Source organism: Ceratosolen solmsi, unplaced genomic scaffold (assembly GCF_000503995.2).
Source record: "Ceratosolen solmsi marchali unplaced genomic scaffold, CerSol_1.0 scaffold7, whole genome shotgun sequence".
In the NCBI taxonomy this organism is placed as follows: Eukaryota; Metazoa; Arthropoda; class Insecta; order Hymenoptera; family Agaonidae; genus Ceratosolen; species Ceratosolen solmsi.
Window position 1 is genome coordinate 10,613,617 of NW_011948413.1, and position 24,925 is coordinate 10,638,541.

At 29.0% G+C, this 24,925-nt stretch overlaps 1 protein-coding gene across 2 annotated transcripts in view; it reads right to left on the reverse strand.

Annotated features, from left to right (window-relative positions):
- Nucleotides 1–1,713: 1,713 nt before the first annotated feature.
- Fkbp14 (peptidyl-prolyl cis-trans isomerase Fkb14) overlaps nucleotides 1,714–24,925 on the reverse strand; it is a 65,857-nt gene continuing 42,645 nt past the window's right edge. Inside the window, exons 2-4 of one of the 2 annotated variants that reach the window (XM_011506171.1) lie at nucleotides 8,629–8,792; nucleotides 3,273–3,385; nucleotides 1,714–2,000 (exon numbers count right to left, since the gene is read on the reverse strand). In XM_011506171.1, the coding sequence (XP_011504473.1) occupies nucleotides 1,812–2,000; nucleotides 3,273–3,385; nucleotides 8,629–8,792 (466 nt within the window). In that variant the 3' untranslated portion in view covers nucleotides 1,714–1,811. Of the gene's footprint in view, nucleotides 2,001–3,260; nucleotides 3,386–8,628; nucleotides 8,793–24,925 lie in introns of both variants that reach the window. The other variant, XM_011506170.1, reaches the window with a different exon arrangement.

Sequence of the window (24,925 nt, forward strand, 5' to 3'; positions counted from 1 at the left end):
AGTAAGTGCAAAGAACCGAAGAACATCTTCGAAGAAGCGCAATAGGCAAAACGTAATTTCCAAGAGAAAAATGCAACAAGTATATAATATATATGTATATATGTATAAGCATTTATGTGTATATATATATATGTATATATATATATATATATATATATATATATAATTCATCATTTTCAAATAAAAAAAGCTCTTTACATGAAAAACATTATCAATATGAAACAAACAATCGATCAATAAAAGTTTTATATAAAAATTTGACGCTAAACATTGGCCTAAGATATAAAATTTCAGTTCCCTCTAAAATGTTATAAACTTTTATAAAAACGACTTCTATGGCTGAATGTACGCGAAATTGAAAACTGAAAAATACATCGTGGAAAAATCCTTAATTTAAAGGATAGACACGTGTTGTATCCCGCATGATAAGTACTCCCGAATCTACAACATACTTTTTTTTATATACCTTTATGTATTTTTCTTTCTTTCTTTCTATCTTTCTTTCTATCTATTTTTCTTTCTTTCTTTCATTAATTCTCCCTTTCGTTATACATATATTCGAGTAAAAAATTCATTCGCTTTCATTAATCTCCCTTTCGTTATACATATATTCGAGTAAAAAATTCATTCGCACTCATTTTCTCATTTTCTCTTTCTTACAGTCTTGTCTCGCTTTATTTCTCTCTCACGTAACACGGATGATGCTTGGGATCACTTTACACTTGAAGAGTCAGAGGATCACAGTGCACGTGAATATCTGGTTTTTTTTTCTGCGAGCGTATATGTCTGTTCGCTAATGTGCGTACATACGGGTGTGTGCGCGCGGGTGTGTATGATGTGAGTACAAGTTTTTTGTTCATGCCCGTATTCTAGTTTTTTTTACTCTCTATTTCGTGCAACGGTCGCGTAGTGCACTGGATCGTCGGAATGTCGCTTCTCAAAAACAAAAAAAAAACAAAAAACAAAAAACAAAAAAATGAGAGGATCAAGGTTAGCTCGATTTTTAACGAATTCTTATGCCCTCTGGGTTCCGGTCATTTCCAGCACTTTATAATCGTTACTCTTTTATCATTCGTTGGCCTTTGTTTACGTATGTGTGCGAATCGATAAAAGTTCATAAGAATAGTTGATCCTGAGATTAGACAAACTTCACGATCGCTCGAGCGAGAAGCTTAATGATAAAGCAAGCAGGATAAGGTATATTTACTAATGTCAATCAAGATAAACATTAATACAGTGCAAAAGAAATTATTGAAAAATGTTAAAAGAATTTTGCCTCTGTTACATTACTAACGTAAAATTCAAGTCAGATTTGAAGAATTATGCAGTTTTCAAATGACGTAAGCTTTAAAATGATCGTCCAAAAGCTTCCACTATTAAGTTACATCGGTATATGCATGAACGACTTGATTATTGATATACAAGATTCAAAACCGAAGCCTGAAAAGGATTATCTTAAAAAGCGGCCTCAACGAACTTGAGACTGTTACGCTCATTGAACTAGGATAAATGAATTATGGAAGAAAATAGTTTTCCAAACAGAAAAGAAGATTGATTGTTTTCGTGGTGGTTAACTTTTATCGCCGTAACCGCCAAACGCGTATGCGCGTGCGTTAATCTGTGTTAGTGGGCGTGTGAGCGTGTGGTTGCAGCAGCGGCTGAAGGCGAGGGTATGGGGCGATAACGTATCCGCGCGTGTATGTGGGTGGCGTGTGTGTGTGTGTGTGTGTGCATCCGTCTGTTTGTATAGAATCGCGTGGGCGTGTGGGTGTTGTGATTGGTGGCTGAATGATCTAGGCGAAATGAGCTTTTCACAGTTCGTCGTGCTTCGGTCCGCTAAACTCCTCGTGGGAAATGAAGCCGTTCTTGTCCTTGTCCTCGTGCTGGAAAATTTCCTCCACGAGCTTATCCTGATCGGCCAACATCTTCTTCATTTCCTCGCTCTCGCCGGCGCCTGATTGCTCGGCCTCCTGCATCTGCTTCCTCAGGTATTCGCTGACCTATGTAAGGGACACAGAAAAATATTGTTCGCTCGTGAGATACGATTCAACATTCCTCATGTTGGCATTTACGTGCAAATCATTTATTCCTCTAGACATTTACCAAATACTATTTTATTTATACCGTTTTTATACGTTATCGTTAAAAACCTTAATTGCATAGTGACGCAAGTTATTTTAGTGAAGGCACAAACTCGTTAATATTAGTCATTCTTGGATACTCATAATTTGTTGGAAACAAGTTACTTACTAAAGAGTCAATAATCTAGATTTTTCTCTACTCTTTATTATATACTTGAAGGTGCAATTTACGTTTAAAAAGTCGTTATTTACTATTGATATAATCCATTAATGATCAATAGTTATACAAATTAGATCGATTAAAGTTTTTATAAACGATGTTATAATTTTTATATATATTTTTTTTTTTTCATTTATTAAGTTGTAAAATATAATTGTGAAAATTTATTTTATTCATAACATTGAAAATTTAATTTATATCTTTGCAAAATTATAAAACAAAATTGACAACAACGGTCACAAATTAAAATTTTTAATCTATCATTAAACAATACTAGTTTAAGTGATGAACTACAAATTATAATGAAGCATTATTTTTATTTTAAATTTCAATTTTATTACGTGAATGAATAAAAAACAATCTTTAGTTAAAAAAGAAATTTGAAATATATTTAAAAATCCTAATTAATCCATATTTTTCGTTTGTCGATAATATAAGTACAATAATACCTTGTTGAAAAGATAAAAATTTGTTTTAACAAATTTCAACGATTAGTCTCGTTATTTTTCTTTGTAAATAATTGCATAGTGAAATATAAATATCATTATGACAAAAAATGAAAACAAATAATTCTAAAAATATTGCAATACATTCTCTTTTAAAATCTTCTGTATTTAAACATAAAAGTATCGTTCTTTTTTTCACCAATATTTTTCAAGGGTCGATATCTTATAGAACATCTTTTGTATAAAACGATTATTAAGTTATTATTTTATCATTGATAATTTATAACTTTTATATACACCTAATTTAGATCGATACATTGTCTACAATATTATATGCATGCATATTAACAAAGTAATTAACTACAATTAATTGTTAGTAATATTTTATAAAATATTTTGTAAATACGTTTGAAAATTTGGAAATATTTTGTATAAAAGATGTTTACATGATAGTACAACCGACACCGATTGACCCCAGAAAATAAAATAAATTAAAAAAAGAACGATTCTTGCCATTGTTCTCACCTCCTCGCGGGATAATTGATTGTCCTTATCGGCATCAATTTCTTTAAAAACATTGGCATTTGGTGGAGAATCACTAATATTGATCAATTCAACATCGAAATGCAGAGTGGCTCCTGTAAATAAATGAAAAAAAAAAAATAAAAAATACACACATACACAATTAAATAGTATTTATTTCATGTTAAACATAATAGATAATGAAGATATAGATATTAGGCAAATTAAAGAATTTTTGTATATTTACATTAGTTTTACTATTTAATAAAAGTACCTATACTTATAAGTTATTAGTTGCAATTATTGTTTAAAGATGAATTTGAAAATCGACTGAAATTTAAATATTAATGGAAGTATACAAGTATTTTAATTATCTGAATTGTATATTTAGCTTTCCTTTTAATAATTAGATATAACTAATAATCTTAATATTTGATAATAATATCTTTTTATTTATAATACGACGCAATTCAAATTGTAATAAATATGTATTAAACGGAAACTCATAAAATATCTTAAATTTGATAAATTTGCAAAAATTTATTGAGACTAAGGTTTGCGAATATAAATGATTAAAATTTGATTAATTGTTTCTTTCATTTCAATATTGTCATTTTTAATCGGTCCAAGTAACTATCGAATAAAAAATTATTTAATATTTATATAATATCGAGTGATAATATTAAGATTTATATTTTAATTTATCTCGAATTTCCAATCCATATTCCAGTAAAATCATAACACTATTATAAATCCTAAATTCACATTACATAAATTATTTATAATAGTTTATTTATTTGCTTTAGCAATTGTAATGAATTTTGTATTATTGGTAGTGAAAAATTATTACTTTCTAAGATTTCCTAAAGTAAACCGAGTAAATATAATTATATGATCAATAAATAAATATAAATTTAATATTAATATATAATATTGTAAATATGCAATATCATAAATTTATAACTTGGATTACCGTAGACTTTATTATAAAATGAAATGTTTATTATGTCTGCTCATTGAAATTCTTTAATTAAATACATACTATAGATATATATATATATATTTATACGGAATCATGATATTTAAATGAAAATTATAAAGAAAGAAAACTAGAGAAAATAATCGTACTTTACTCTTTTCTCCTATTTAATCCTTCTCTTTATCAGAAATTTCTGCAGTTGATTATTTAAATTTCACATGTACTTTTTCACATATCCATTTCAGGATTCATTGAAGTTAAAATTAACCGATAATAGTAAAATTATTGTTTTATAAACTATATTATATAAATTTTCAATTTTGCAATGCATTGCCATCGGTTATTCTGTTAGTTTTTTAGAGTTTTATATATAATTTTATATAATTATAAAATAACTGAAGAAAATATATTGTAACCTCCTAATATAGTAGTAAGTACTAAGATATTTATAAATATTAATCCGTTTAAAGTTTCCCCTTTATTAAATGCTTTCCGAGTATACATACCTTATAATTGCTTCCCTATAGTTTAAATAAATAAAATCAGTGATGCCTTAAGGATTAAAAAAAAAATTATATTTGAATTCTTTATAGTAATTGAAATAAAACATCCTACCCATGTAAATATAATTTAACTCTTTCATAACGTTTGAAAAATATTTCCTGTCCAAATACTTTTTGAATTTTCCGTTTTTTTTTTTTTCTTTAGATAGCGATGACAGCTACGATCAGTTATTAAGAATCCTAATTTCTAAGCAATATCGAGGAGCTCTTAATAGCGTAACGTAAAATTTCAAAAAGCAAAACGCTGGCTCGTGTGGAGAAAATCATTTGCCTTCTCAGTATGGAATAATTTGTTGGATATGTAATATAATTTCCTCCAACACCCTTGGCAATTAAAAACGTTAGAGCGCGTTGCAGCTCGACGTGAAAAATTCGTTGTATCACCTCTCTCCCTTTCCCATGCCAGTACCGCGATGCGAGAAGGATCCATTAATTATGTGGGCGGGCCGGCCGCTTTGGTACAAGGCGACTGAACACCAACGCTAATGAAATATTGTTCGCTTAATTATTGGACGTTTAAACGAATGGAATTAATACTCGGGATATAAGGAGACAGCTCTATGTGTTTTCAACTCCAACTCACTTCCAGCCCCTACGACCTCTGTCACCAACAAGGATATACACCATTTAAGATATATTTGCAAGGCAAACCGAAACGTTAAACAAAACTAGCCTACGGACATATTCCTACTGAGCGATATTCTATTATTTATTAATGTTGCCATTGAAGTTTAATCGATCTTTTATTTTATTTATTTATTATTATTATTATTATTATTATTATTTTTTTTTTTTAATTAATTAAATAGCTTTGGATAAAATTATACGGAGGTCGAACAAAAAGTTTATACTTTCTAAGTGAAAGTTGAACTGAAAAGTAGAAATAATATAATTATCATTAATCGAGTATCCGGATTTAAAAATTTTTCACTAGAGGTTGAACTTAACTAAGTGATTTACTATTTAATTTCACAAGTTTTTATGGCAACTTTTTTTTTATTATTTTCGCATAGCAGGCATATTATGTTCATTAAAACAGAGAATGGATAAAAGTTTCTTATTAAATGTATAAATCCGATTTGCCAAAAATTGACAGCCATGTTCATTCTATAATGTAGAGTATTAATTAAGTTGAGATTCCATTCTGCGAGAATGGTAATCTTTATTTAAGAAAAAAATTTTGTCTACTAATTGAAGATCAAATGACTTGCAGTAGAGTCTAATAACTAATACCTTTGATGCGCTAAATCATTATTTAATTAGTAGATAACTATGATGAGTTATATAATGATATCCGATGACTTTCATTAAGTAGATTGTGTTCAGATAGATAAGTCTTGAAATATTCTCATCATTATTATTATTATAAAAATTTTAAGTTACATTTAAATATGTATTGATACCCATCATTAGTTTTTAATATTAATAATAATTTATAATCTGTTATGAATTGTTCGTTATTATAATGCAGAGCCTTTGTTTGCATGGCGTTTGTTGAAAATTTTATTTTATATAAAGTTTTATAATTAATTATACATATATAGAATGGCATTATATCATTGGAAAAATTTAATTATTAGGCATTGTATTCATCAAACGTAAATGATAAATGTTTATTATAAAATTCTCATGATTATCTAACTCGCAGTTATTAATTGTAAAGTACATTTCAATATTTTCTTATTTAAAGTATGTACTTTGTATAATCAAGATACTTATGCAATAATATTTATATCATACGAGCTTGTAATTAAAGAAAAATTATGTTTAGTATTCTGTTATTCTATTTATAAAAAAAAAAAAAAAAAAAAAAAAAAAAAAAAAAAAAAAAAAAAAAATCTAATCAAAAATACGTATGGCTTTAATTATTTAATGGACTCATATTAACTCTGCCCATATAATTTAAGGTTCAAAATGAATTTCACAAATTAAAATCATTTGCTTAATATTCAGCAGTAGTAATGAAAGCATAAAAATATAATAAAAAAAGTTTTCTGTTTGAAAGAAGCTTGAGATCTTGTATTTTAAGGAAATGTAGAAAAAACATATGAGTAGTAACATGCATTATATTGAATTTTCAACACAAAAGGCTTAAAAGTGTATTTTAAAATTAGTTCAATCAAAGTTCATCGATAACGTTCAATCGACAATTAACATTTCATAAATTCACTGCCATTGATTAAAAAGAAAAAAAGAAAAGAGAGAGCATATTAAAATCTACCTTCGTTGTGCTTCATCGTTTCTCTTTAATATAATCTCCATAAACATTTAAGCGAATATATTATTGCGATTGAGCAACTATTAAAACGGGCTTGAAACAATTTCGCACGATTTTCGAATTTCTTTAACATTTATTTCTAACGAATGTGTTGATGTGGAATCGCAGATCCGAATTTAAGTTCGCGTGGCAACCACAGCGTAAACCAACAGGCTTCACGCACAATTGTCCAATCACACGTTTCGAGTGCTTATTATATTTTTATTTGAACAAAGCCGCAGTCTCTAATCGCAGCTGCCAGTTTACATTACGGACGATCGGACATTTTGGGAAAGCATTTCTCCGGACTCGATTCGTGTGATTCCTACAGTATATGCGGTACGATTAAATAAAGTCGCTCGGATTTCGTGGGAATAGCATATTGTATTCATGTCATAACATTTGCGTTCGTAGCAAATTTTTTTATTTTCCATTCCGAATGTCATTTTTTAAGGATTACAAATTATTTATAATAAATTATTTAAATAAGGTTATGCAGGCATCTTGCTACGGTTTTAACAAATTAAACAATTTATTTATATTAAAGTGCGAATTAAAAGCCAATTTTATATTCAAAATTTTATTTATTTTCAGAACAACATTCGACACAGTTGGAATTCTGTAAGGGAATTTGTGTATTCGAAATTTAATTATTTATCCAATTATTTATCTTCTTTTGCTAATATTTTGATGGATAAAAATTCAATTTACAATACATCAAATCCCAAAGAATTCAAATTTAATTATAAAGTTAGTTTAACTTGTCTATATAATTTGCTCATTATTTATTAAAAATAGAGTGTAAGAAATGATCTATTTTACAATCAAAAAGAATAAAATTTAATTACTTGAAATTAGTCATTCAACGAATTTCTAATTAAATGTAATCATGTTTTGATATTGTAATAATATGTGATATATATATATACTCGTGCACACACGCATACGCACACATACCTTTAGTTTTTCATACGTTGATTAAAGAAAATTTTTTATAGATTTCAATTTAATACGTTTAAGCTTCTTTATAAATAAGTTTCAAACTTACATAGTGGCAAAAAACAAAATTGTTAAAAAATGAAAATGCCTATGGTACTGACAAAATGTCGATTAATACGTATATAGAATTCATAATGAATTGACTCGTTATTAATAAATTGTATAATTTGCCAATCTCTAGGATACCATTTCTTATTACTTTAATGCTATCATTCTTGAAATTTAAATTTCTATTTACCCACGCTAAAATAGTGATACTTATTATCACAATTCTACTACTTTATCACATTATTATACTCGATCGGTGGTAACAAAAATTATATGCAAATAATATAAACATATTATTAGAATAGAGTAGAATAAACTTATTGCACAATTTATAAAAACGTAACAAACACTCGCTTTTTAGACTACAGTAAAGTTTTCCCGCTTAAGTTTATAAACACTTGTCCGTAAAATCATTCGCCTATCGTTTGAACAGATCATCAATACCATATCAGCCAATCCATAAACATCAAATCCACAACTTCGTCGCCCAATAACAATCATAGGGTTCTTTACCTCCGGGGATGACGTTTCCAGCTCCACGATCGCCGTAGCCGAGCTCGGGTGGTATCGTAAGTTTCCTCTTTTCGGACACGCACATGTCCAAGAGTCCCTGGTCCCAGCCCTTGATCACTTGACCCACGCCAAGTTGGAATGTGAAAGGTGAATCTCTGTCGAAGCTGCAATGAAAATAGAAATTTGCTTTAATTAAGTCATATATCTGGTCTTGATAAAAAATAAATTTACCACTGCCATGATATTATTCTGCCTCCTTATTAACCTTTTAATAAGATCCCTTATTAATTAGAAAATTATAAATTAAAGCGCGACTTTTCTCAGTTATTCGACGTTACATCCATTTATATTTAACTACGTTTGTATTTTAATTTTGTACGAAAAATTTCATTTATCGTTCAGTATTTTCGATTTTTCAAACAAACAGACACTATACCCTTTTCATATATTTTATTTACTTCTTTGCAAGTATTATTTTCGAATTCATAATATGGGATTCATAATACATCAGTGCATTAAAATTGAAAATCATAGTTTATTCCAACCGCTTAGCTGTCTTGATATTTTAAAAAGAATTTTTAGATTTATTATTCCTTATGTAGATATAAATAATTAATGTTTTATATCTGGCATAATTTTACTTTATACTTTCGTGCGTTTAATTATTATTAATTTATTGCAAATTCATCACGTCGAATATTGTAATGGACCATTCAATAGACCAAATATAACATAATAAAAATTATGAAATAATATATTAACATTACATTATTTTAGTAATTATTCTTTTCAATCGCCAGAGCTGAGTTATGAAGCTATAAATTCTTATTAAACTCTTTTAAAAATTTATTTATTTTTCATAGTGCCTTACTTTCTGACCTCCCATGAGAGTTTAACGAGTATATGTGCGTATTAGAATATCCATGATATATTCATAATATCATTAGTCTTTAATTTACAAACATTTTTGAATTACTACATAATTACAGATTAATTGCAATTAATTTGTCAATTCAATAAATTCATATTATAGAACATGAAATACAGAAAATATCATTGATTAACCGAATTATTAATTGGAGACAAAATAATTTACGTAATAATAGCATGTACGTTATCCTTTTCGTAATGTTTCAACAAAATCGAATAAGCTGAAACATTAATTAATAAAATTATCACACATCATAAGCGCCTCCATTACTTATGATTCTTATCGTCTAACCCTTTACCATCTCAATATCATAATAAGCAGCGATTTTACGCGTAGTTGCCCCAACGAACAAAGAGCGCACGAGAACAAGAATTACCTGTCGGCAAAGCTGCCGCCCAGCCTTTCCAATCGCGAGCTTCTTAATTCCTTAATTAATTAAATTCATCCGCCATGGTGGCTCGCACCTTTAATTACACTCTAATTTAGCGGCGAAAGCAATTGACGTGAGTGTAAACTTCAATTTTTTAGCGAAATTACAGCGGGCGGCTGTAATCGCGATAACGATTACAAAGGTGATCCCCCCCACCCACCCGCCCACCCTCCTCCAACCATCGATTATAATTTTATTGGTTGAACTTTTACAAACACGGGGTCCAGCGACGCTTTTGCGCTTGACTGCGACACGAAGCCGACGTCTGTTAATTGACGCAGACGCCAAGTGTTTCGCATTTTTTCTCCATCCGATTTTTCGCCTGCAAGTGCGCGCCTCTTTCTCGCTACTTCCGCTTTTACAGCAGCGCGGTTACTTTCATGCGCCATTCTTTTATTAGTCTAATTTGTGGCGAAAGTGTATTTTCACTGGCTGTGACGACATCTATAAGTTGTTTATTGCCCCCGACTGTTTCATTTTTAATTAAGCCTCTAAACTTTTTGCATTTGCTATTCTGCTTGAATTCCATAGTTTGCCACATTGTAATAACTTATGTGCATTTGTCGTTGGATAATTTTTATAATTAACGCTTGTGTACTTTCACGTTCCTAGTTTCGTTTCAGTTTACATAAATATCTTCACGTTACATTTCACTTACCTACCTACCTAATTGAAAGGTTTGTAAATTTACTGTATAACCCTACAGGACTTGAGTTAGCGCTACATCATTTAAGTATTACAGGCAAATTAAGCTACGTCAATCATTAAAAAATATTCAAATATTCTTATAATACGAATAATGGCTAAAAAAAGTTTTCAGAGCTATAATAAAATTAATTTGATTTATAGATGAAGTATATTATTTTATTCGGAGCTGTCACACTGTCATTGTTTTATCATTACATTTCATTTTCCATGAAAGTATGCTAACAAGCTCACCTAAAACTTTATGGTGAAAGGAATGATTATTAAAAATATATTTTGTTTATCGTTTGAAGCCCAGATCATTAGCCTTTAATATTTATGTTCTCATAAGAGAGTCATAATAAGCCGACGGTGAACGAAGCTTACGCAATCATCAAATACTTTGTCAAATTACCGTCTCTTTAAATTATTTTTTAATCATCGTACGATATTTTGACTGCACTGCGTTTACAAAAAATTTCTCACGAGACTTTTATATTCTCAAAGCCAATAATGCTTCCACCGTTTTTATATCGAGTCGATGAAAAGTTGTATAATTCTAAGAGACCAATGCTGAAACGTAATTCGCAAAAACTTCGTATTTGTATTGTTCGAAAATTGCTCATAATACAGTCGATGGAAAATGTAAATTGTTTTTTTGTTTCTATATTATCGTTAAATATCGCTAAATAAATAAATAATTATCGCTAAAAATCGCAACTTTAAATGATTAAGAAAGTTTATTTATTAAGTGACAAAGATTTTAAGTCAAATAGAGATGACTACAATATATATATATATATATATATATATATATATATATATATATATATGAATAAAAATAATAATGTATTTTAATAAAACGCAAACATACAAAATCATAAAAGTTTACTATTATAGATATTTTCTTCAGAATTCGCTCTCAATTTGTAGGAAATAATTTAAATACAATTGCACTAAAACACTGTAATTTTTTTTAAATTGCAGTTTATTTGGCACTCCTTTTTACAAAATCTAATTCTTTTCGTTAAATCCTGTCGTCAGAACAGATACGTCAGATATACGTAGACGATATAAGCGCCAAATATATAGTGTAAGATATATATGTATATATATATATATATATATATATATATATCTTACACTATACAAAGCGCCAAAGAAAGATAAGAATGGAGTATGTAAAGTGCGGACATTCCGTGGAGAAGCTGCAACTACGTTCTCCCTTCCTCATTTTTCAAAAGGACGACGAAAGGGAGCGCTTTTCACCATATCCTTTCACTTCTCTTGGCGTTCATTCACCTCGTACTCTGCCTGTTTTTTTTTTTTTTTTTTTTTTTTTAATTAATATTCGAAATCGCTTTTACGAGGTTGGACTCGAAAGGCTGTCCTAGTGCACTGCAGCTTCTTTCCCCGCTCGCAGATTTTCAGAATTGCAGTTAGAGTTAATGAGTTTTCGCTTACAGGGATTTACCACTCGACACCCTGATTATTTTCTTTTTCATTTTAATCTATCCACGGTCTTGACAAATGAAAGTTGCGCTATTTTTAGATCTGCGAAGAACTCGAGACTCGAGCGCGGAAATTATCGATGTTAGATTTTTGTATTTTAACACCAATACACACTCCTACTAAAAACTATCATTAATTTGTACAAATAGTTACATGTACGATAAGCCCCAGTTATAATTACGATAAAGAGTCCGTCGAAGATTAACACATCCCAATTAAAATCGTTAAACTGGCTTAGAATATTATTTTAAATGCTTTTACATTTAAAAGGATATTAAAGATTATGAGTAGGTGTTTCAATTCTCGAACAAGTATCCTCGTTATCATAAATACTCAACATGAAATATGAAAAATTTCATACAGAAATAAAATTTTTTCTTATAAGTCATCGTTATATTTTTAGGTGAAATGTAGTAATGAAATAAAAATAATGTTGATATTCCCTAAACCATTTGGAACTTCTTAACTCTAACAAATACATTATAATAAATGATGTATCATATCGGTAATTTATACAATCGATAATAATGGATAAGTTAATTAATAAAATAATTATAAAGTAATTATACGCATAACTAAATGTGTGCACAGAAAGATAAATAATCATTAATAGAATTCTCCAAATTACTTTTTCTTATCCCTTAGCAATTATTTTTTTCTTCACTTCACCTATATGCTTTTTTATTTTTTCAAACTCCCTTATATCCGAGGACGTACACGTTTAGACACGTAATATCTTCTCTTTTTCTCACAAATTTACATCCACGCGGCACGTCACGAGTCTGAATATAGCCGACGCAATGCGTCAAGCTTCTTTATATTTATTCTAGTTCTCTCTCCTACATGCTGATTTGGTTCATATCATTTTCAACATTCCATACTATCTTTGTCAAAAATAGATATACTTATGAATTTTACTTTTTATTTATAAATATCTCTATCTCTCTCTCTCTCTCCCTCTCTCTCTCTCTCTCTCTCTCTCTCTCTCTCTCTCTCTCTTTGATTCCCTTTATGAACCTATTTTTTATATTTTTTCTATTCTTCTTATTTCACTTTTTTCACCTTTACCCATTTGTTCTACTATTTACTTGACGATACTACTTTAACAGTTCAAATAACATTACGGCTTTTAACATATTAATGAAAATACTTTGGAAGGAAAATTTTTTGCTTTTAATATTATAATTTTCTATTCTTCAACTATAAAGTTTATAAAAAAATTATAAATATATATATATATATATATATACAGATTAGATATTCCACTGTATGAATGAGTGCATTCATTATAATTGGTAAAACTTTTTTATTTCATAATTTAATGTCTTAAATATTTATTGATAATTAAATATTATTTTATTATGCTAATATTCTTAAATAATATGTCGTACTTTTATTTATTACAGAAAAATAAATCATTAATATCGTCGATATATTTTAATAATTTACGCATTATGTAGGAATATAAATTCAATATACATTACTAAAACACACATGCATTATAAATAAATAATATCTCCCTATAAAGTAGAAAGATCTGAATATTAAAATAATATGTAACTAAACTTAACCGTATAAATATTGTCAGTATAATTCATCGTCCTGAATTTTAATGTAAAGTAATTAGCAATGATATGAATATCTCTATGTGTTGCACAATTAAATAAACTTGTCGATCACATGTACATCATAAAGTTATCATCATTACCATCGAGAAATAATTTATAACCTTTATATTAATTCACGATTATACTCTAACATTTACGAGCTTAAAGGCAAGAAATAAATATAGACTTTTGTTTGTTTCTCGCTATCTTTCTCTTGCGAAGGACATTTTTTAATTGAATAAAATTTTTACATTTTCATTTATTTAATATAGTACAAATGAACTGTCTAACCACCGGTATAAAAATACAATTTACAAACAACAGATAAATCAATATAAGAAATATAATTAATTTATTTAAAATATAACAAATTTCAGAAGATAGTATTTTTAGTTTTATCAGATAAAATGTGAAATAAAACTTAATAACTGTCTATTTGAATATCTTTCAAAAGCTTCAATTCGGAAATGGAAAGAAATTGCCAATATCAATAAAATCTGCTTCAAGAAAATCGTCGATAAAGTCAGTTTCTATAAAACTTTACTCACGAAGGATAGATTGATAAGATAAAGTAAACAGCCTTGGTATGTGAAGTATTTAACAACAGAAGTGTAAGTGAGATAGAAAAACTCGGAAAGAAAAACAAGTATCATTATTAAAGCGGTGGAGAATCACTTTTAGAGATGCGAAGCTGAAAGCCAATTTGATTAAAGATCCAGAAGCCACTTTATCGAAATTAATCTCAAAGCGATGAGTTTCTTCTTAGTTATTTATAAATTTTAATTTTTTTATCATTCTTTTCTCGAAATTTTCGAATTATTCGTGCATATTTTCAACATATTAATAGAAAAATAGTAATAATAGTTATATCTGTATTTACTATTAATTTCTCAGGAATAATGATAATTCGTTTAATAATAATAATATAAATTATCAATTGAATATATGAAATCAACACCTGTGAACATAAAATAACATTTATTTATAGTTTTAAATTAATTATAAAATTCATTGCTATTTTATAATTATGCAATAATTATTTTATACATGTAGTGACTAATGTAATCCTTCAAAGAATTTATATAATGTAATTTAATTTAATTAATTTTATTTTCTAAATTCAGCAGACAAATTATTATTTTTCTTATCATATAACAAACGTTAATAAATCCTCTTTGATCAAATTACCTACAAAATTGCTTCCATGACTATTGTTGTAGTTCATCTCGTAATAAATTTTGTGTTATATCAGCAAACATTTTTTTTAATTTTCTGTTATTATTATTTTAATTTCTTACGAAATTACGACAATAATCACGTCCAAAAATAATAAAATCCTTTTTTATAAAAATATATTTTCACATTTTCAAATTTTCAACTCAAGGTAATATATATCGTTAAATTTAGTTCCTTCATTCCATTAGATTAAATTCCATCGGAATTTCTATACATTAGCTGTGCATCTAAATTATCCAAGCGAATCTCCAAGTTTTAGTCCGTTTTCTTTTCTTTTCTTTTTTTTTGTTTTGTTTTTTTTTTTTTGCTTTTATCACCTCATCGGAGCGATGTTTATTAACGTCTTTCAGCGCACTCCAAATGATTGCATAGAATGTCCTACGTTTACCGAATGTGTATGCTTTTAATGAAAGTAAGTCACTTCATAGTTAAGAGCTTTTCCTAGCCTACCCTGGCAAAAGCGATTAAAGGAATATTTTCGTCGATACCGTCCGATGGTCTATTATCAGTTTAACGAATATTCTCAGTGCGTGTGAGTCAATTAAAATGAATCTCGACAACTGAAATGGAGGATCCCATGTCCCTCACAGGAAATGAACAAAAATGATTGAAAGTGCAGAGGAAAAGGAAAAAAATAAAGGAAGAATCGACCATTCTATATTAGGACAAAATGGAAAATCGATTAAACGCCGCATATATCAATATTCGTTCTCAGTTATGTCCGGAAATTCGAAACCCCCTTCCACGTTTTGTAATTAAGGTAAGCAGACGCAAAGCCTCACGGTTATGGCAATTTCATTTTACACCTCTGCCTGTTGACTCGATTTTCCTCCTTTTACCAATTACTGGTATTTTTAACTTCTACTAAAGTGAAATTTTTCCTTAAATCAAGGCTTTCTATGACAATTTGTATACATATATTTGTTACAATTGGATATTTTAACGAAAATATAATTGCTCTTATAAAGATAGTCTTCTTAAACATTAACTATTAATTGATTGACTATAATAGAATATCTGATCTAGCGTGGTTATTTTATTTTTTAATCATTATAATATCAAACGATGACCCGTATAAATAAATTATTGCAGTTGCGAATACAAAACCTATTAGGAGTTACATTTCATTCGATAGCCGAGGAATCACGTAATTGTTAGGTTCGAGTTTCAGTTCATTGAAATTCTCATTATTATACGCTCTTATAAATAAAATTATATAAAAATTGTTATCTAAAAAATGTTAAAGCATCTTGAGACGTTGTCCCTTATCAAAGGTTTTTTAACGATCTTTCTTCCATTCCTCTTAGCTTCCAAGCGATTCGTTATCATATCAAACGAGAACTTTCCAACTCTCTTTACATTTGGTTGGAACATGTACAGGTATAGACGGAAGGTAGACTCTTAAACCACCTGCAACATTTCCTTTCAACCTTCCGGATAAATAAATAAACGCGCGTGCCTGTGTGTGTGTGTCTACTCGCATTGACGTACGTATAAATATATGCTGAAAAAGATCAATGATGCATAAAACAAAATAATAATAATAATAATAATGAATTATTATTAATATTAATTTTCAAGATATTCATGATATTTGAAATATAAAAAAGAACAATTTTTTTAATAGATATTAAAAAATAATTAGTATCTATTCTGCCACTTCTTTAGGCGTTTTTAATTTTTTGGAGAATAAATAATACGAAAAACGAATCTGTTATACCTAACGATAAAACAATCAACGTGAAGAATTTATGTAAGGGCTGCTCATATTAATAAATTTTTGAACATTTTAATATTTATAATATTTATTCTTAAAATCTAGACGATTTTGTGCGACTCGGTATCAGTCGTCAACGCTTCATCAAATATATTTTAATATAAGAAATTTTGAATCGGATCTCATTCGAATATCATTCTTTATCAACATATATTTTCTAATACAATGTATTTATATTTATGCTTAAATCTTTAATTTTACAAACTTTTATGTCTTTAAACACTATGCTACCGTGTCTATATCATTTTACGAGGCTTAAATTTATGTTTTGATATTATATTCATACATGATTAAATTCCTTAAAATTCATATGTATAGACAATTATTTGAAAACTAAAATATATTCATTGTAATAGATGTTGGAAATATAAATGAACCAAAAAAAAAAAAAAAAAAAAAAAAAAAAAAAAAGTATAAACGAGAATGTTTGTCTATAGTTACTTCTGTTCCGACTTTATGGCGCTTATTAAGCGCATATGAACTTTCTTCAAAATTTAATCCTTAAATTTTTATTAAAACATGGAGTCGATATTTAATTGATAATAATATGGATTATTTATTAACTTGTATTTCTAATATTTAATATGCAAATTATAATATTTAATTTAATACTTCAATTAATTTCAGTTAATTGTCTCACGTAAAGTGTCTAACTTTTAATATTATTAACGTAGAATAATGCATATTGGAAATATCGAAACAATACTAAAATGCTCGTAAAAGCAGGAAACTTAAATATATTGAATTAATAATAAAATATTAAAATTCTATATGCTTAGCACATGCAATATACATGTAATAGTGAATTTGAATATCGTTAAATTATTGAGAATATATAAATTGAAATATTTAAATATTATTGATTACAAAATGATAATGAATATTTATAACTAAGATAATGACATTTTCGTGAAATTATCGACAAATTATATTTGCTTAAATACTTTATTATGTAATATCTGAAATTTTTCATGATATTATATTAATATTAACAATTAACTCATTGAAATATAAAGTATTTCATATTAAATAATTGTAATATCTAACTATTTAATCGTCATTAAATAATTTTTAAAATTTCCAACACACTTTTGAGCAATTTACGCATTTACGCGCATGTCTTCATACATTGAAAAATCCTTAAAAGCTGCAGTCTACATTCAATTTTCAATCACCAGTCTTTCATCAAATCGAGCCCCAATAAAGCCGAATATCACATTTTATTCGTTCGAGTTCAACGATGTATGTGTAGCTCACTTATGTAGCAGGAAAACGCTTGTGGCACCTGCTCGATCAACTATTTTCAAGCATATCGAGGGGCCGAAAATCAAAGTAAGGAGATTAAGTAAGCACTTATGAGGTCGCGCGCAAGCTCAACTTTCACTTCCTATACAAAGGCTTTTCACCCCAGCCTTTGTCTTTTGAAATAATCGCGTGTCGGCTGATATTATATTCAAGAATCTCATGGGGCCTTTGACGCGCAAATTCAAGCGCATAACCCGCCTGATCTGCTTTTCCCTTGTTTCCTTTCGCATTGTTGCAATTTTTTTTTTTTTTTTATGCTGGAAATAACGATAAAAAAGAAGGTGAACTTGGAATTAAAAGGTGATGCAACTTTTATTGAAATTAAGAATAACGTGGGAATGAAAACTATTTTTGGTTTAAAATGTTTTTTGTTCCTTATCAATTTCCTAGAATACTGAAATTCAGGATCTTACACGATCTTGAAAATAATCCTGCTCATGTAATTAGCATTCAAATTTTGGTATTCTTAATTTTTTAAGCAACTAAAAATTATCCATTTATAGAAATAAAGCAAATTGGATTTTCAAATTATTTAAACATTTTTTATGATAAAAATTTTATAAATTGAATAAATTTACTCAGACCTTAAATTTTAATAAAAAATAATGATTTTTCTTATGAAGAAATAAACATTAATTTAAAAAAAAAAATTCAGAAATCAATATTAATATATTATAAATGAGTCGATTGAAACATTACGTAACGTCAACAAAAAAAAAAAAAAAAAAGAAAAGAAATATCTAAGAGAAACCGAAGCAACGAAAGTTTTAGCTTTGCCACAAGGTCGATAATAGATTTGAAAAGTAGCCAGTCAACACTTGTATTACACACACGTAGTCAATACGTTTACACATATATTCACGTATAACAGCCGAGTCGAGTGAATGGCGAGTGAAGAAGAGAAGAAGGATTTTAAGATTTAAACAATCGGCTTCTCTTTGCTGCCACTGAAGGAAAATACGATAAATTACAGAGGCTGCATAGGTGTGTGCCCAGGCAGAAGAGCACGCACGCATACACAGGCTGAATCAAGAATTTTCACGCATCAGCTCTTGAAAGCGCACACGCCGAGTGACAAAATCTGCAAAGGAGATTTATGCATTATATTCCTTCCGATCCTCCGAATGTCCTTCGCAAACTGCCAAAGAGCATAAAACTTATTTAACTGATTTTTCGATACACGCTTAAATGTTTCACGCTTACAGTCCTTTAACGTTCCTTGAATCTTAATAATCGCGACGAAGCCTATCAAGTGTATGGCGTGTAATTAAAATAATTAATACCTTCATAATGTTCGAAAGTGTCAAATAATTTGAAATCTGCTTTAAATGGTAATAATTTAATAGCACTCAATCAGTCGTAAGTATTAAGGAAGAAAAAATGTTTATAATAAAATATTATACCATTTTCGTATTAAAAGTAAAATTGGAACACAATTTTGGATGTAAAGATGTAAATTATAATTAAAATTTATTGGCAAAGCCATCTTTGAACAAAAACTTGAATTACATGAATAAATTGAATTATTTCTTCGAGCGTAGCGTATCTCTTCTCTAATAGATACCGCGTCAGTATTTAATTATAGTGCACGTCTATATGTTGGTGCGTGACTAAAATTTACTTTCTAGTTAATGTTATACTGTAAACGGAGTTACTGTACTCAACTAAAAACAAAGTAACTATAAATACTTAAAATTCAAAGATATATTGGGCTTTATTTACGACTTTTGTTAACTACCGTTAAAAATAAAATATTCTATATAAATTACAATTATATATAAATATAATTGTATAATACATGTGTGCGTGTGTGCGCATCAAGTAGGTATTTGACTGCACTTTTCCAACCGACTTACATCCAAATATTACGCAAATTTTATCATAGTGGATTCCTTCCTCCATATTCTTTGTTCTAATTCTATTAATATATTTCAGTTAACATATACGTCTCTCTATTTTAGGAAATGAAAAAAATTAAACTTATTCTGTTATAGGATTTGTATCTAATTTTTGGAACTCGTCGATACATTACAAAAGTAATTAAAACAAGTGTGCATTAACTATCATATATATGCAGTAACTAATCTTACCAACCTTTTTCTTGAGGAAATTATTTCTTCACTACTATTACTGGGACTTTATTAATTAAATTTCAATAACGACTAATGTAAATTACACAGGTAGTCCTAATCTAAGTTACAAATCTAATAACTACGAGATGATACGCTATGGTTTATTAAATAAATTGGAAAATTTAAGAAACATTACGCATTCTACAATTGATAAAAAAATCTTTCCAACAAACAGTATATTAAATCTGAAAATTCTCAAAATGAACGTTGCAAATTCATCTACCAATAGTACTACATCTATTGCTGAAAATTAGTATCACGTAATTTTGTAAGTTAGCTACATACGAAGATCTTATTCGTTTCTTTTATTTTCTACTTGTCATTTCCTGAATATTCTCCAAGAGCTCCTCAATCTCCCCCTACCACCTCATTAAACATAATATTTACAATTCACCTTGCAGAATATAATTCTTAGAAATTTCAGAGTGCGTGCTCGATGCATTAAAAGTTCAGTAGCGGTCATTAAAAGGTCAGGCGAGACGGAATTGCGCGCTACGCCATTGGTCCGTGTATGCTATAACGAACGTCGGGTGCAATCTAATATAATGGCAGGATATATGAAACTTTGTATTTATAGAATTAGAATTGTTTGAGCTTTTATAAGGACGAAACAAGGCGAGTTAACGAGCTCGATGTTAACTAAGCGAAATTAAACGCGAGCAGCCCTACTTTGTCACTTTTCTTCGATTAAAGTTCGAGTTCTAGTAATTTTACCGAATCTTTTCCTACATCTCTACATTATCATTTAATGTAATTTTCCTTTACGGACTCATCATAAAAGAACCAACATTCATGAGCTGCATAAAGCGCACTTGCGTTAACTTAAAGAGTTGCTGTTAAGTAAGTACTTTGGTCGTCCTTGAACATTTAAGCTTCATTCATAACTGTGCGTCATGTTCGTAAAACAATTCTTATACTCTCGTTGAACATTTAAGTAATCTTGCAATTAAATTTAATTAAATTTTCATTGGAAATATTATGATTATCGTTTGTAATTATTACGTATAACAATTATAGTATTAAATTCGTAAATTTCAGATAGTACTTTATACGAAAATTTTAATTTACTAACGAACTTGATTCGTTGTATATTTTCACAGTAAATTTAATTAACATATTTAGTTACAAGTTTCCATTTTAGCCAAATACTCGTAATAATATATTAAAATATTTAAGATGAAGCTTTATCGATTTTCAAGTTTAAAACAGTACAAGAATTAAATGAAAGTTAATTGCATGAATTTTTTCGTTTACTTCTCCGGTAACAAGAATTTGCTTATTAAGGCACTTTTACAATGAAAACCAACGGGCGATATGACTTGACGACAAAGATAAACGAACTGTCGCTTATACGTATACACGCAATTAAAAAATAGATCTTTAAAAACAAGATGTTAAACTTTCGTACGAGCAAATTTTTTAATAAAATTTTGTTGTATAATATACGTGTAAATTTACTGGAACATTGAAACATTACTCACCGATGCCTTAATACATGGGAAATATTCAGTATTTTAGAAGAAAAATATCCATTTATCTTAAATCAAATAAATATTTAGTTTATGTGTAATGCACGTACGCGATCAGACTTTCATTTCGTAGAAGTGTGGAGGCGAGTAAATTTCGAATCTATATTTAAGAAACAAATATCTATACGCTTCATCCAATACATTAGTACTTTCAAAATAATTATATCGATAGGCTTATATTACGAGTATTTTATCATCATTAATCAAGAGATTTCGTATTTTATACATTTGCATTAATGAATTTGCCGAATCGAATAATTTCGAAACATCGTAGCGCCTAATCTATAGAAAAAGTTCTGCCCCTATAAATCAAATAAATTAAAGCGAACAAAAATAGTATATAAAAATTCCAATCTCGTGCGCCACGAGTAACTCGCGCGCGCACACACACAAACACATATATATATATATATATATATATATAATACAAAATATCCTTCGAAAATTTCGCAAGGGTCTCGGTTGCCATAGACTTTTCAGAAGCCGCACCCACACGATTAGCATCATGGAAATGGCTGCGACAGCGTGTAATATCCATAGGAGTTGCAGCTCCTATGCATTCATAAGATATTCAGGAGCCAACGTTGGGCAGCGACGTTCCTGATCTTCCTACCAAAGTTAGTCGACGTCTCTTATTTCTCTTACTGTACTTGACTTCTCTCCTTCCATCCCCCACCGCCAAAACTCTTCCTTCTTTCTCGCGCGTTATCACTCCTTCTCTCTCATCATTTTGCTTTTTGTCGGGTAATGAAACTTTTTGCATAATCCACCGATTTTATTTCCTTTATTTTTCTATAAAGTTCTTGACTTGATTTAAAAATTCTTTATTGTAGTTTATGCTTTGCATTTATGATTCACTACATTCACAATATCGTTTGTCACGATTAATTTATCGATTAACTAACCATTAATTTCACGAACTGCAAAAGCCATTGTATTTTACTGAAACCAGGATGAATATTTTTTAATATTCTAATGTTCATATAATTAATTGTAAATAATTGATATTTATATAGCGATACAGCTTTATAGAAAAATTATAGGAAAAAAAAAACATTACGATAATATCATTGAACGATACATTTATAATTTTATGATGTATTGAAAAGAAATACAGAATTAGTGAAATAAATTTACTAATTTTAAATCCAACGATATATGCACATTCTATAGTAATACGTTTAATTCATCATATGTTCTTAATTATGCATGAAAAAGTGTCTTTTTTTAAATGAATTTCATAGTTTTTGTTTAGACGCTTAACATATTAAATAGCTTTCTTGACTAAAGCCTAATTTTATTTATGCTAGTTTATTTTATAGAACAATGTAATTTTCATAATACTCTGCTAAATTTCAATCTACAAATACTTATATAAATCTACGGATCATAGATTATTATATTATAGATGCGAATTTAGAAAGCAGTTCTTAAACAATTAATTTTTTGATTACATTAAGTAGTCATGTAAAAACTTCCGGGTATTTAATGTAGAAGAAAGAAACTAGCCACATTGTAAGTAAGCTCAATGTATTTGTATGCAGAGGCTATTACAATACATGCATACGACTAAATTATTACCTCGCTGGTAGTAGCATCGCGTCGAAGCTTTGAGGTGCGTATGTACAAAGGAGAAGCCAGAAGTAGAGTAACCGTGAAGCACAATGCAGATGAAAAGAGAAAATGGACGGCAAAGGGAAGAGAGGAAATGGACGTCAAAAGGAAGAGAGGAAATGAAACGGCATATGAGGTATGGGAAGACTTTAGCTAGCAAACGGAAGGTGTGAGACAAAATAACAAAGATAGCGAAATGGGTAAAAAGAGTGTTTATGCGAGCGTGTCGGTATTCAAGATTATGTGTATATGAGTGCTGGAGATTGTAGGGATCTGAATTATAGTGGAAGATTAAAGGAGTAAAAAGATTGCGGAGTAGAAAATGTAGTAGAAAATGTCGTGCGAGATTATATGGGCACAGCGATATTCGAGGAGATGTGCATATGTTGGATGTGTTAAGTGCGAGAAGCGAGAAGATAGACGAACGAGCGTAACGCTCTGAGAATTAAAAAGTATTTTCACAGAAATTCGAAATTTTAATACGTGTACGTGAGCGTTTAAATTGTGATCGTAAGTATTTGCATGAATAGAAGCATTGAATTAACAAAATAAAAGCCTTTGCCGGTACTTTATGCAATTGACCAAGTTAAAGCAATTTAGGACCACCTATTGCCCAATAAATTTACACGTTTTAATTGTAGCTTATAGAGACAGGTGATAAATAAGAAGCGCCTCATCTCATTCGCATTAATCAATTTATCTTTATAATAAGAATATCTATAAAAAGTTATTAGAATTCAGTTTAGTTAGCCACGTGGGTTTTGTAATTTCGTTTTCTGTAAGCGAAGTTCAATTTGTAGTTGTAAACTTCTCGTGATCGCGAGTCGTTAGAAATTTGAGTCAGACTCGGTAATATTATTGTATCTAATAGGATAATAATGTATATATTAATTCAATACGCCTACTGTAGTTTAATTATATTTTTTTCAAACTATATAGACTATTCGTAGCGTTTAATTTTCAAAAAATTATCAATTGCGTGGAATTAAGCTTTATAAGTATATTTTTTGACTTTATAAGTACATTTGCCATCATCTGTTCCATCGAATTATTTAAATTATTAATATATAACTTAATGTCTGCCGTAATTTAATAGTCGTGATAATTGCCGTAATAAATTTATACTTACCAGTACCAAACATCAGACATTCCAATCATCTATTCACTTTCCGATAAATGTAATAGGTAAAAAAATATCGTCGACACTACAGAATGATGAAATAAATTTCTAAAAATCTAAAATCTTGTTATATAATAATAAAGCTAGCGTTCCCGATAGAGTGGCCAATTCCCTTCTATATTCCATGAACAAAAAAAAATAAATATAAATAATAATAATAATGAGAATATCGTAAGCACAGAGGTGCTCTGTCGTCGTGCCACAATCGATTCCAATAATGAAAAATCACCTCGAACGAAAGTTAAAAATTGCGATTTGTTCATTCCAGGCGCGTAGCTGCTCCCACCAAAAATCGATGACCAATATGAAAAATGTTGCCCGGTCCACTCCAATAATCCCCATACCTGTGCGGCCCTAGAC